This window comes from Phyllostomus hastatus, unplaced genomic scaffold (genome assembly GCF_019186645.2).
Source record: "Phyllostomus hastatus isolate PE091 unplaced genomic scaffold, TTU_PhHast_1.1 phas_scaffold_177, whole genome shotgun sequence".
Taxonomy (NCBI): Eukaryota; Metazoa; Chordata; class Mammalia; order Chiroptera; family Phyllostomidae; genus Phyllostomus; species Phyllostomus hastatus.
The window spans coordinates 375,602-389,075 of NW_025334012.1; the positions used below are offsets into that span (position 1 = coordinate 375,602).

General features: G+C 37.4%; 2 protein-coding genes across 2 annotated transcripts; one reads left to right on the forward strand and one right to left on the reverse strand.

The window, feature by feature from the left end:
- Positions 1–397: 397 nt before the first annotated feature.
- LOC123831489 (olfactory receptor 5AL1-like) lies at positions 398–1,387 on the forward strand. Its single transcript, XM_045858371.1, has one exon. It carries the CDS (start codon positions 446–448, stop codon positions 1,385–1,387), a length of 942 nt encoding a protein of 313 aa, XP_045714327.1. The 5' UTR covers positions 398–445.
- A 5,788-nt stretch (positions 1,388–7,175) lies between these two features.
- On the reverse strand, positions 7,176–8,132 carry LOC123831456 (olfactory receptor 1038-like). The gene has a single exon (XM_045858335.1). The coding sequence runs from the start codon at positions 8,130–8,132 to the stop codon at positions 7,176–7,178; it is 957 nt and encodes a 318-aa protein (XP_045714291.1).
- Positions 8,133–13,474: the final 5,342 nt, after the last annotated feature.

Sequence of the window (13,474 nt, forward strand, 5' to 3'; positions counted from 1 at the left end):
AGAAAAAATAGCAAAGCCAGAAGTATTACACTCCTTGACTTCAAATTATACTAAAAAAATAGTTTTGGGGGATTAGCATTTTGTTTAAATATTCTAATGATTAAAGGATATTTTTGTTATCTGTGTTTAAATAGCTCTTAACCTTCATTTTTTTATTAAAACAGTTATGGGATAGATTATTCAATTATGTAAAATTTTAAATAAAATACCTTCTGTCTGTCTTTACAAATCCCCACAGAGTTTTGCATTTTGAAAATTTTGCCTAGAACATGTGATTTCATTCTGCGTTCAGAACTAATATGAAGATGCTCCTTTCAGTGTGATTATGGTGGGTCAGTATCAGTTCCTAACATCTGCTTGATGATTGCCAGTGAAGACCAGACTACTAAGACTGTGTGCTCTGGAGGGTTTTAAGATGTAAAAACAAAACTTTCAAATCTGTTCCATGGCACCAGGCAACCATTCAGCAGTGTCTGAGTTTATCCTCTCAGGACTCACAGATAATCCAGACCTTCAGATCATTCTTTTTGGTATATTCCTAGTTATCTATTTAGCTAGTGTCCTGGGTAATCTTGGTTTGATTATGCTCATCCGAGTCAGTCCTCAACTTCACACACCCATGTACTTTTTCCTCAGCCACCTGGCTTTCGTTGATTTTTCTTTTACTTCTTCTGTCACCCCGAACACCTTGGTGAATTTTCTGCGTGAAGTTAAAAGCATAACATTTTATGCATGTGCCGTCCAGGTGTGCTGCTTCATCACATTTGTAGTTTGTGAACAGTACCTACTCTCAATCATGGCATACGATCGGTATGTTGCCATCTGCAACCCTTTGCTCTATGTCATCCTCATGCCTAGAAAACTCTGTAATCAAATCATTGCTAGCACATACATTTATGGATTCACTGTGGGTCTTGTACAGACAGTAGCAACATTCCACTTGTCCTTTTGTGACTCCAAGGTGATCAACCACTTCTACTGTGATGACGTTCCCTTGGTTGCTCTGGCCTGTTCTGACACCCAAGTCAAAGAGCTGCTGCTGTTAATCATTGCTGGATTCAATACCCTTTGCTCTCTTCTGATCGTGATCATTTCTTACGTCTTCATCCTCTTTGCCATCCTGAGGATCCATTCTACTGAAGGAAGACAGAAAGCTTTTTCTACCTGTGCTTCCCACCTGACTTCCATCACAATATTTTATGGGACAGTCATTTTTATGTACCTACTGCCCAAGTCAAGCCATTCTCTGAACACAGATAAATTTGCTTCTGTGTTCTATGTGGTAGCGATTCCCATGTTAAACCCCTTCATCTACAGCTTGAGAAACCAGGAAGTAAAAAACTCACTGAAAAGAATGAAAGAAAATTTGTGTTTAGCTATTAAATAACTGAAAATTCATTGGACAAGGAGGGATCAGAGGACTTTGAGTTGTATCTTGTCCAGAGTCACAATGCTGATAAATAGTAGAGTCAAATTCTCCCTTCAGAGGCTCAGAGTCACTCAAAATATCTCTCACCTACAGTCATTTTCAGTGATTTCCATATGAAGGGAATGCTGTAAATTTTGAGTTGTTGAATTGTAAAAGGAGAGAGAGAAAAGGAGAAAGAGAAATGTGAATCTAGTCTGAATATCACTTTACCTTCATAATTAAAGAAACAGAAAATGAGAAAATAGTAGCTATATCTGAATGTGTCATTTTGGGACACTTCAGTAGTACTGAAATAGATCAACAGTGGTATCTTGGATTTCAAGCTTGCTGCAGAGATAATCTGGAAGATGTGTCAAAGTTTAATAGTAAGAATTTTTGGTTTGAACACTCTGGATAATTCTCTGCATTTGACTGAAAGAATAGCACCAGCAGAACTACCTTGACATTAAGCATTTAGTGACACTGAGTCTGTATCAATTTAGGTCTTGCAGCCACTCAACACCATTGTAATTCATTGGTTATTCTATGTAAGTTGTGGATAGGAATGTGGACTCTTCATTCTCACAGTGTGGTTGAAATTTCAGCTTTTCCAAGTACCAGCTATTGCCATTGATAAGTTACATTTGTGGATCTTGGTTTCCTCATCTTCAAAAAACAGTAATATTTCCTTTCTCTCAGACTGATTATAAGATTAGATAAGATTATGAACATAAAAATCATTGCATAGTTCCTAGCACATAGGAAACAATTCATAAATGTTGACTATTATATTTAATTATCAACACCGTTGCACCAACAATCTTCTTTTTTTTTAGATACACATAATGGGGCACTAGCTTTTAAAAAAATAACTGGCAACATAATGTTCTAACCCACAGACATAAACACCAGTGTGGTGATGGTCAGAGGAGGGGTGGGTAGGGGCTGGGTAGAGGTGGACAAAGAAGGGGAAAATGGGGACATTTTTACTGTCAACAGTAAAAATTGTTAAAAATAAAGTAAAAAATGGAAATATAAAAGTAAGGAATTATTTTATTGTGATCTCTAAAACAATTGAATTCTTTTAAATTTCTTTTTGTGTGTATGAACATATTTTAAACTGAATTGTTTAGGTTCCTCCATTACTGCTATGAAAATAAGCATCATTTATTTTCTTGAGAAAAGAAACCACTTTTGTTACCTGTAGTAAAGACTGCATTAGTAAATTATGATTTTTTTTATTTCTAAACTTTTCAAAGTAAAAATAAAACTATGATCTAGTAAATATTTTTCTGTGTGTCAGATGCCATTTGAGGTACTTTAAACGGGCTGTCTCACTTAAGATTCACACCACCCTTCTAACATGGGTATTTTATAGAATAAAAAAACTCAAAAACCATTCCATAGTTTATTAACACACACGTTGCTAGTAAATAGAAAAACAAGAGTTCACTTTTTCCAATTGCAAAGTTTACATTTTTAGTGACTATCTTCAATTTCCAACTGCAGTTATGCAACATTGAAAAAACTGAACAGTGACCCACAAATTGTCATGCAACACTAGACTTAAATTAAATTTTTCAGATGTCGAACATATAATTAGAATGGTGCGTGAGCCTGAACATGGCACAACAAGCGGGTCCCTCATATTGCTCACATACTCGGACAAAGAGAGTAAAGGGAAAAGTCACCGTATATGGGGCAGAGGGCCTTCTGCCTTTATCATCTCCTTGCCTCTCCATGATGTTAATTTGAAATGTTCTCCGGGACTCCCATCTCCCCTCAAAGCCAGATTGTTAGCTGTTCTTATAAAACCTAACCATATTTCACTTTGACACTTTGATGTCACTGGGTCCTCTTTGCTTATATAACTGCCTTGGTTTTAGAACCTGAACAACCCTGGGGCATAATTTTCTCATGTAAATTGAGACTTGGAGAAATCATCTCAAATGGGCATTAAGGTGTGCGATTATTTACATAACAAAATACCAGCACTTTATGTTTAATTTCATTATGTACAGACCAAACTAAGTACCAAGAAAGTCTGAGGAAAAAAGAGGCTTATAAGTATATACTCACTCATGATTCTTTATAGATTGCACTCTAATTTACTGGATGAGGTCAAATTATGTAGAAAAAATGGGCATCTCTGAACTAATACATAAATGAGAAATAAAATTGAGAGAATATGAGGAAATTATACACAAGCATAAAAACTATATATTACATTTATCAGAATCCTTATATTCTAGATGTATTTTTTAATTTTATGTTTCTAAAGCAAATGTTTTTTAATGTGCTAAAATAATTTCTTTTTTAACATGTATTGTTGTTCAGTTACAGTTGTCCCATCATTTTTCCCACTGCTCTCCCTTCCCCTTCACCCTCTATTCCTAGAGTCAATCTCCCCACCCCCCTATTGTTCATGCCCATGAGTCCTCTATTCATATTCTTTTGCTTGTCCCTTCCCCCTTTCTCCCCTGCTATTCCCCTTCTCCCTCCCCTATGGCCACTGCCAGTTTGTTCTTGATTTCAATGTCTCTGGATATATTTTGCTTGTTTGTCTGTTTTGTTGTTTAGGTTCCACTTTCAGGTGAGATCATATGGTATTTGTCTTTCACCACCTGGTTTATTTCACTTAGCATAATGCTCTCCAGGTCCATCCTTGCTGTCACAAAAGGTAGGACCTCCTTCTTTCTTTCTGCTGAGTGGTATTCCATCATGTAAATGTACCACAGTTTTTTGATTCACTCATTTATTGATAGGCACTTAGGCTGTTTCCAGCACTTGGCTGTTGCAAATAATGCTGTTTTGAACATTGCGGTGCATATTTAATAAATGCTACACACGTAAAATTAAGTCAAACAGAAGTAAATACCAGATAAACCTCAGCTATATCTTTTCCTGTTAATGTCAGTACAGAAATTTTAGTATTGGGTGACAGTCTTTGATTCAAATAAAACATTTAAAAACAAGTTATACAGAAAGAGTGCTGTTCCTAGAACAATTCAGTCTTCACTTAAGGTGAAAAGAATGGAAGCAAAAATAAATCAGAGAAAATATTAGAAAGTCTAATGTTTTAAGTATTTCTATGCAAGAATAATTGCTTCAATTTTAATTGAAAGTAGACCACAAATCTGTTGTAGGTACATAAGAAATACATTTTATTTACAGGACAATGTCTTCAAAATGATCCATGGCATTGACCATAATGATGATGAAGCTGCTATTACCAATGCTATATTAGTTCTCAATGACTGTGCCTTGGTCCTTACATGTATTTCCACCTAAATGTTTATACACCAGTTGATAGGATGAGAATTTTCCTTATTTTACAAGTATCTGCAGCTTTTTGTGCCACCCAACTGGGAGGAGCAAGCATCAACTTTGGGGCCAAACTCTTTGAAATCAATCATGTTCTTCACTAATCTTGGACACCACCAATGATGGATTATTATTGTTTTTTAAATCAGCCTCTTCATTCTATGTTCAGACACAAAAAGAATATGGAAACTACAGAAGGAAGGGAGAAAATGCAAACATTTTATATTACTATACCTGGAGACAATGGGAAGAATGTTGATTTTGATACTTTGACTGAGGGAGTGGAATTTCAGGGATGAGCCCTGCTGCCCTGACCAATGGCCGGCATACAGTTCTAGAGGCTGCACAGAACTATATGCACCTGCCCAGTAAGAAGCTGAATAACATGGCTATCAAGTACACTTGAATGCCTTCATTCCTGAGAAAAACCAGGTTTCCCTTAAGAAGTGATTGCTGATAGTAAGGAATTAAAATTGTGTAAAGACATGAAACTTGAATTCAATTAGTCTGTTGCTGTTGTTGATCATTTTATGAAGCAGGAAGGCACAGAGAAATGCCAGAGGAGCTGTGTGTATTTCTCGGGTGAGGCACCAAGATTCTTCAGGTGTGGATTTCTTTACCTGTAAAAAGAGAGACTGTCTATGATGTTTCCATGTGTCTTGTGTGTGATATGTGAGAAAAGGCATGTGTATCTGTTCATGTGAATATACATTCAGAAGACAAACTGAGGTGAATAGAAACATCATGTTTCTCTGTCAGAACTTCTTTAAAAACTTGAGAATTCATTCAATTCCCAAAGTTCTAAAAGTACCTGCTGGTAGAATATCTGAATTTTTACAAATTAAGTGCAAGAAGACAAAATGACTACCCAGGATTGCAAACTTCAAACTGTCCTTGTTACAACTGCAACTATCACAGTTTCTTTCTAAAATAGTAAAATAATAAAATAATATTAAATCCCGAATTCATTGTTAATGAAATGTCAAAATAAAAGCACATCAAATTATCGATTTTTTTAAATTTCATGTCATGATCCTGTAAGACTGATTGAATAAATAAGAGGCACCTAAGCTTATTTCTATTTGAATATGCAAATACATTGAATTCATTTATTTAAAAACAATTTGTTACAAATCCTGTTCTTGAAATTACATTTAAAATTCAGATAATGACTATTAAAGTCTAGATAATCTGCATTATAGTACCCCTACATTATTAACAGCCACAGTGTTAGGAAAACAAAATTCAGATAGCCTTGAATTTGCATTTAGAATGTTCATACAGGTAGTTATGTGACCTTAGTCAATTTATAAATAATTGAAGCCCAGAGGTGAAACCTCAACACATCTATGTTTTTTTAAAAAAATTTACTAAGACTCCTGGATTAAGTGCCAGGCAGATAATAAAAACCTAACCAAGTGTGAACTTACTTCAAGACTGATTATCTTTGAGTGCTTAATGAATTAAACTTTAATTACATATAGCACACATTTATATAACAAACATTAACTTAGCACTTATTATCACAAAATATTTTTCTAAGCATTTCATAAATATTAACTTCCTTAGTCTTCAAAAGAAACCAATGAGTCAGGTCCTCCTGTTACTGAATGCAGGTTCTGCTGCCTGGTGCAGTAAAAGCTGAACTTCTGAGACAAGTGCTGGTGAAGAATAAATGGACTTATTCATGTGCCAGCCACCTGAGAAGACTGGGGAGTGTTGTGCCAAAGCCCATCTCAATATCTCAGTGAAGGCAGAGGTTTTTATAAGGAGGTAGAGGGGAACAGGACAAAGGGATAAAGTGTAGGGGGTTGAAAAGTCCTCCATGTGCAGACAAGCACAGCCCAATCCAGAAAGAACCTCAAAAGTGGTCAAGCAATGGTCTGGTTGTGTCATCCTGGTTTTACAGTTGAACATCAGCAAATCTTCCAGAGTTGGGATGACTCAAGGTTGGAGTGTGTATCTTCTGAAGTTTGTTCCTAGAATTCTTACAAACATGCTGCTTATCTACAAGTGGGATGGGTTCCAATTCTCCACTGAAACACTATTATTTTCTAAAACTGGGGAAAGATTCACAGAGTTCAAACCAATTGTCCAAGGTTGCACAGCTAATAAAGGAAGGAGGTGGAATTCAAACTCAGGCAGTCTTGGTCCCAGAGTCCTGAGTTCTGACAAAAACACGCCACTGCTTTTGCTTGAGATCCCCAAGTGTGTCTGTGAGTGTTCCTGTGTTTGAACACAATCTCAGTGGTCTCTAAAGGCCAGACAAGTGTCTGAATCATACTGAGCTTCCAGGGTTGGCCTACATCTTTGGAGAAAATGTCAAGGTCTGTCAAAGCAACAGTCACATTCTCAGTTTTATACTGAAAGAAATACATGAAATGTCAGCAAAAGAGAGTCTGATGACCTTCCCTTTTGACATTTAATAAAGCATTTATTCTTATCATTTTCTTAATTTTAATATTTTGAAGGTTTCACATCCTTTACTCAAGACTTTCTTGGAGGCACCTTTCACCTCTTTGTTTCTGAGGCTGTAGATGAGAGGGTTCAACATGGGAATCACCACCGTGTAAAATACAGACGCCATTTTGTCCGTGTCCAGGGAGTGGTTGGATTTGGGCTGCAGGTACATAAAGATCAAGGTGCCATAGAAAATAGTAACAGCCACCATATGGGAGCCACAGGTAGAAAAGGCCTTGCGTCGCCCTTGGGTGGAGCGCATCCTTACAATGGCGGTGATGATAAAGGTATAGGAGATGAGCACAATGGAAGAAGAACAGATCACATTAAACCCAGCAAAGGCAAACATCATAATCTCCTTCATGTGTGTATCTGAGCAGGACAGAGCCATGAGGGGGATGTCATCACAGTAAAAATGATTGATGACATTGGGGCCACAGTAAGTTAGACGGAAGGTGAGAATGGTATGGAACAGGGCAACCAGAAAACTGTATATGTATGGAACTGCCACCAGCTGAACACAGACCCTTTTGGACATCACTGTTGAATAATGCAGGGGACTACAGATGGCCACGTAGCGATCATAGGCCATAGAGGATAGAAGGAAATTCTCAGTGATCACTAAGGTGAGAAAACAACCCAGTTGAATGGCACAGGCATGGAAAGAAATGGTGTTATGTTGCACAACAAAATTCACCATCATCTTCGGTGTGATAGCAGAAGAGTAACAAAAGTCAACAAAGGCCAAGTGACTGAGGAAATAATACATAGGTGTGTGGAGTCGAGCATCAGTTTGGATTAAGGTTACCAATCCAAGGTTACCCAGCACTGTGACCAGATAGATGACTAAAAACACCACAAAGCATGGGGCCTGAAGCTCTGGCCGGTCTGTAATTCCCTTGAGAATAAATTCAGTGACATAAGTGATGTTAACTTCCATCGTTTATTGTGGCAGGTGTTGTTGCAAGTTGAAGAATAAAAAGGACACTTGTCACGGCCCCAGCCAGCTTTGGGGAAAGGTGATCACTTGTGTCTTCTCACCTTAAATCATGTCCTCCTGTGGTCGGAAATGCACCTCAGCTGTCTAATGACAGGGGAGACTGGCCCAGGGAGAGGAGTCTTTTACTCTCAAAATTGTCTTCTTAACACCTATTTTGCTTTGTATTTTTAGAAGATAAGCAAGGACATTGGTTAAAAGTTGAATACTATCTGAAAACAATCTCATGAGGCAACTAACACTAATATTTCAGTGTTTTTGTTGAAACTATATTTATGCATTTATAAATATGGCAGCACAATAATGTGCAATTCATAAATGAAAGTATATGATTTCCTTGTGTTTCAATTTTGTGCATTTTCCCACAGCTTTAAAATATACCAAAATAATCTGACTTACCGACTTGTCTATATCTCATTTCCAGTTATATAGATTAAGTACTTTATACTTTATAAGTTAAAACAATTAGCTTGTTATAAATATGTGAAAACATACAATTTTATTTACATAGGAGACTTATGATTTCTGTTCAATTCAAAAGCCACATTTTGAAACTGGTTGCCCAATGAGTTAATCACATAGTTTATCAGTTTGCTAATTATTTTAAATTGCATGTAGACAAACATGTTTCTCCATAAATATGTCAGTGTTTTTCAAGGGCTTCAAATTTCCAAAGCACTTACTCTAGTAGGCTGAACTTTTTAGTAAACACATCCTAAGGAAATATCCAGTTGTGAGCACAATTGTATGGAAATATGAATATGTAGGTGAAGTTCTTGATGGGTGCTTCAAAGTAATTGTAATTATTTGTTTTTTCTGCCAGCCCTGAAAAAGAGGATTAGTCACATTAAGCCCCCATTGGCCTCTGTGAATTTTATTGTGGCTCTTGCCTTAATTTTTCACAGAAAAGATCCACAAAATATGAACAAAGAAAAGGTTTGAGAGGTCATCATGTTTAATTCTTTCACATTTCTGATTTTATTTACAATACTATTATTATTTCTGTTGCACAGGAATGCAAGCACTCAGTCATAGGGAAGAAGAAAATGGTCATTTGGGAAACCTCCTCTCTCCTGTCCTCTACTTAATTAGTTAAGGTGTTTCCTGATTCACTCACAGTCTAGCATTATTCGGGACCTGCCCTGTACTTTATTAGGGTCTACGTGGCTCCTTCAAGCCAAGCATCATGCACTCCAGGGTTCACCAAGCTGGGCTCTACACCAGAGCTCACCAGTAGCCTGCAGAGGCTCACGGTCTGCCACCAGCATACTGTAGGTGTGCAGACATGTTGACTTCTTCAACTGGCAGATGCCCCCTCTGTGCATCCCACACAAACACAAGTGACACAGCATGATACCGAAAAAAGGTTGTGAAGTACTGATTTGACTTTGATCACCTTAGATCCCTATTTGAGGCCAAACATTTTTTCTGAGAAGCAATGTTAGAGAAAGCAAATATCAATAGATTTATGTTTTATTTCAAGACTCAAAAATTATAGTGAGTATCTATTCCTTTCCTAACAGAAAAACCTTTCATGTTATGCTTGGGGTTTTCCAAAGGCCAAGGATGGACTTTAAAAACCACTGTTTCTGGCACTTAAGTGTAGAGCTACTCATATATATCTTCTCCTTCATCAACCTTTCCCCTAATGGTTTTAGCAGCCATTAACGTTCTTTGCCTGAATTGATTATTTCAACAGGCATTGGAAAGTAGTGTTTGCATCCTTCTCATATTGCACCAAGGCATTTTATTTGAGTGAAATAATAAAAAGAAGAGTAAATGTAAAGCCATTCTTGGTAACTCACCCTCAAAAGAAAATTTTAGACAGGAAATGTTATCTGCCCTTTTATTTCTCCTTCACAGCCATGTAGTACCTCTGGGTTGTGGGTACCACTGCAGGAGGGAGGGTAATTCTAAGAGGTTATCTGACGAGCGAAATATGAGGACGTTAAAGACGTGTGTGTGTGTGTGTGTGTGTGTGTGTGCTTGTAAGAGAGAGGGAGTTGGAGATCGATGGAGTAGCAGTATAAGTTACAAATAGAGATCCTTTACAAAGTATTATAAAGCAGAGAGTATGAGAGTGAAAAATTCATTTATGATATTAGAGGTATTATCTCCAAGAGCAGACTGATTCCATTTAACACCACAGCTCATCAAGGAGAGAAGTTTCTAATGGGAAGCTAGGGTAGAGCGGAGGTGTGGCAACCCACTCAGTAGACAAACAGCACACAAACTCCATATGACTCACCTGCTTAGCCATGATCCTTGCTTCCTATGAGCTCATTCTGTAGTTGTTTGGGTGATTTATTAGTTCCTAGTTTCCTTGGGATCTAAAATTGAACCTCTAGAGATATCCAAAAGCTGTAATATTTTCTTTCCTGTGTATCTCAAAGTGTGATGAGATAAACAAATTATGGTGAGGTTTTTTTAATCGTTTAATTATCTGTATTTATGAAGGAATGATGCTTTAAGTATACCTTGCTATTCCTGTGAAGGCAAATCAGGCTATACTACTGAAAACAACAAGAACAAAAAGGCCACAAACATTTGTTCATTTAAAAAAAAAAACTCAAATTTTGTGAAAAGATAAAATTTTCACATCAATTCTGAATAACTTACTTATGAGACCTTGGACAATACTGACACTCTTTTTTATGCCTCAGTTTCCTCAACTGTAAAATCAATGGAAAGGTGCATCTTTTACGTTTTTTGTGAGTATTGAATGAATTAATATATGTGAATGTTTCTATTAACTCTATGGTAATTAGTAAATGTTCAAAATATATTTGCTTTAAAATGTAAGAGCAATCAGACACATAAATAAAGCCAAACTCTTCCAAAAACATACCTAAAAAACAAATCTGCTTGTATCATAGTTTCAGACTCTGTCTTGGTGAATCTATATGAAAAGGGTATTGTGTTTTTATTCATGGCAAAGTCCAGTTTCTCATTAAATTCCAAACTAGAAAACAATTTTGAAATCTGGAGAGCATTATGACAAGTGAAATAATGCAAGCAGTGAAAGACAAATACCATGTGATCTCACCTATAAGTGGAACCTAATCAACAGAACAAAGAAGCAAGCAAAGTATAAATGGAGACACTGAAATAAAGAACCAACTTATAGTAACCAGAGGGGTGAGGAAGAGGGATAATACGGAATAGAAAGAGAAAGTGTAACAGGGTGCAGCCAAGAGGGGAGCCTCAAATAGGGATCTGTAATAAGATCCAGAAGAGCCTGGAGATAATTGGCTCCACACCACAGGGCCACACCTGCCCAGAACCTGGCAGCTGTGGCCAATTGTGAGAGGAGCTGGAAATGGGGCTTCAGAGGAAGATTGGCGCTGGGATTTAAACCTAGACACGGCAGCCATTTGAGGGGGAGAACTATGCGCAGCTCTGCAAGAGAGAACCACACAGCTTTAGCAGAGTGAAGACTCTCGTGACCGTGAGAGAGACAACCACATGGCTCTGGCAGAGTGGGGACTCCCATGGTCTGGGGAGAGAGGACCATGTGCCTTTGCCAGAGTAGGGACCCCCGCAGCTTTAGGAGATACGGTACTCTGGACTGGGCAAAGGGGGAAGGAAGAAAGGACTGTGTCTGTTTGTGGGTGCTTTAAGGGACTTTAGGATTTTTGGTGAAGACATTAGGTCCCTACTTTAAGTTTGTATAGCATTAAATAAACATTTCCTTTCCTTTTCACAAATCTCTGGCATTGAGAGACGTCTTTCCTCTGGCGGCGGACATAACGGACCTGGGGGCTCCTTTATATCTTCCCAGGCCCCCCTTGTTCATTCTGTAACAAAAGGTCATGAAAGCACATGAAAAGGACCCATAGACAAAGCCAAAGGGGGAAAGTAATGTCCTTGTGTTCACTACAGAGATCTGAACTTTCAAGGGATGGCTCCCTACCTGTTAAGCAAATTGGGTCCCAAAAGATTAACTGTCACATAATTGCTCATGCTTGTGAGACCTCATTGCATTTTTTTTGTTAGAAACTCTTTAAAGTGATGTAATACAAAGAAAATGTTCTAGAGGAGCCACCAAATACTACAAAACAAACAATACTTAAGTAATGTTAAGTATGATTGGTATTAGCAGAGTATGGACAGGTTTTGCTGCAGATCACTCAAAGGCGGCATGTACTGGAAGAAAATCAAGGTAGCTGAGGTAGAAAAAGGGTTTAGAGTAACAAACTTTGCATTCATTTGTTCCATTATTCTACTAGGAACAACTTCAGCTATATCTTTTTCTGTTAATGTCAGTACAGAAATTTTAGCATTGGGTGACAATCTTTGATTTAAATAAAACATTTAAAAACAAGTTATACAGAAAGGGTGCTGTTCTTAGAACAATTAAGTCTTCACTTAAGGTGAAAAGAATGGAAGCAAAACTACATCAGAGAAAAGATTAGAAAGTCTGAAGTTTTAAGTATTTCTATGCAAGAATAATTGCTTCAATTTTAATTGAAAGTAGACCACAAATCTGTTGTAGGTACATAAAAATACATTTTATTTATAGGACAATGTCTTCAAAATGATCCATAGCACTGATCATAATGCTGATAAAGCTAATATTACCAATGCTATATTAGTTCTCAATGACTGTGTCTTGGTCCTTACATGTATTTGCACCTAAATGTTTATACACCAGTTGATAGGATGAGAATTTTCCTTATTTTACAAGTATCTGCAGCTTTTTGTGCCACCCAACTGGGAGGAGCAAGCATCAACTTTGGGGCCAAACTCTTTGAAATCAATCATGTTCTTCACTAATCTTGGACACCACCAATGATGGGTTATTATTGTTTTAAAATCAGCCTCTTCATTCTAAGTCCAGATACAAAAACAACATGGAAACTACAGAAGGAAGGGTGAAAATACAAACATTTTATATTACTATACCTGGAGACAATGGGAAGAATGTTGATTTTGATACTTTGACTGAGGGAGTGGAATTTCAGGGATGAGCCCTGCTGCCCTGACCAATGGCCGGCATACAGTTCTAGAGGCTGCACAGAACTATATGCACCTGCCCAGTAAGAAGCTGAATAACATGTCTATCAAGTACACTTGAATGCCTTCATTCCTGAGAAAAGTCAGGTTTCCCTTAAGAAGTGATTGCTGATAGTAAGGAATTAAAATTGTGTAAAGACATGAAACTTGAATTCAATTAGTCTGTTGCTGTTGTTGATCATTTTATGAAGCAGGAAGGCACAGAGAAACGCCAGAGGAGCTGTGTGTATTTCTCGGGTGAGGCACCAAGATTCTTCAGGTGTGAATTT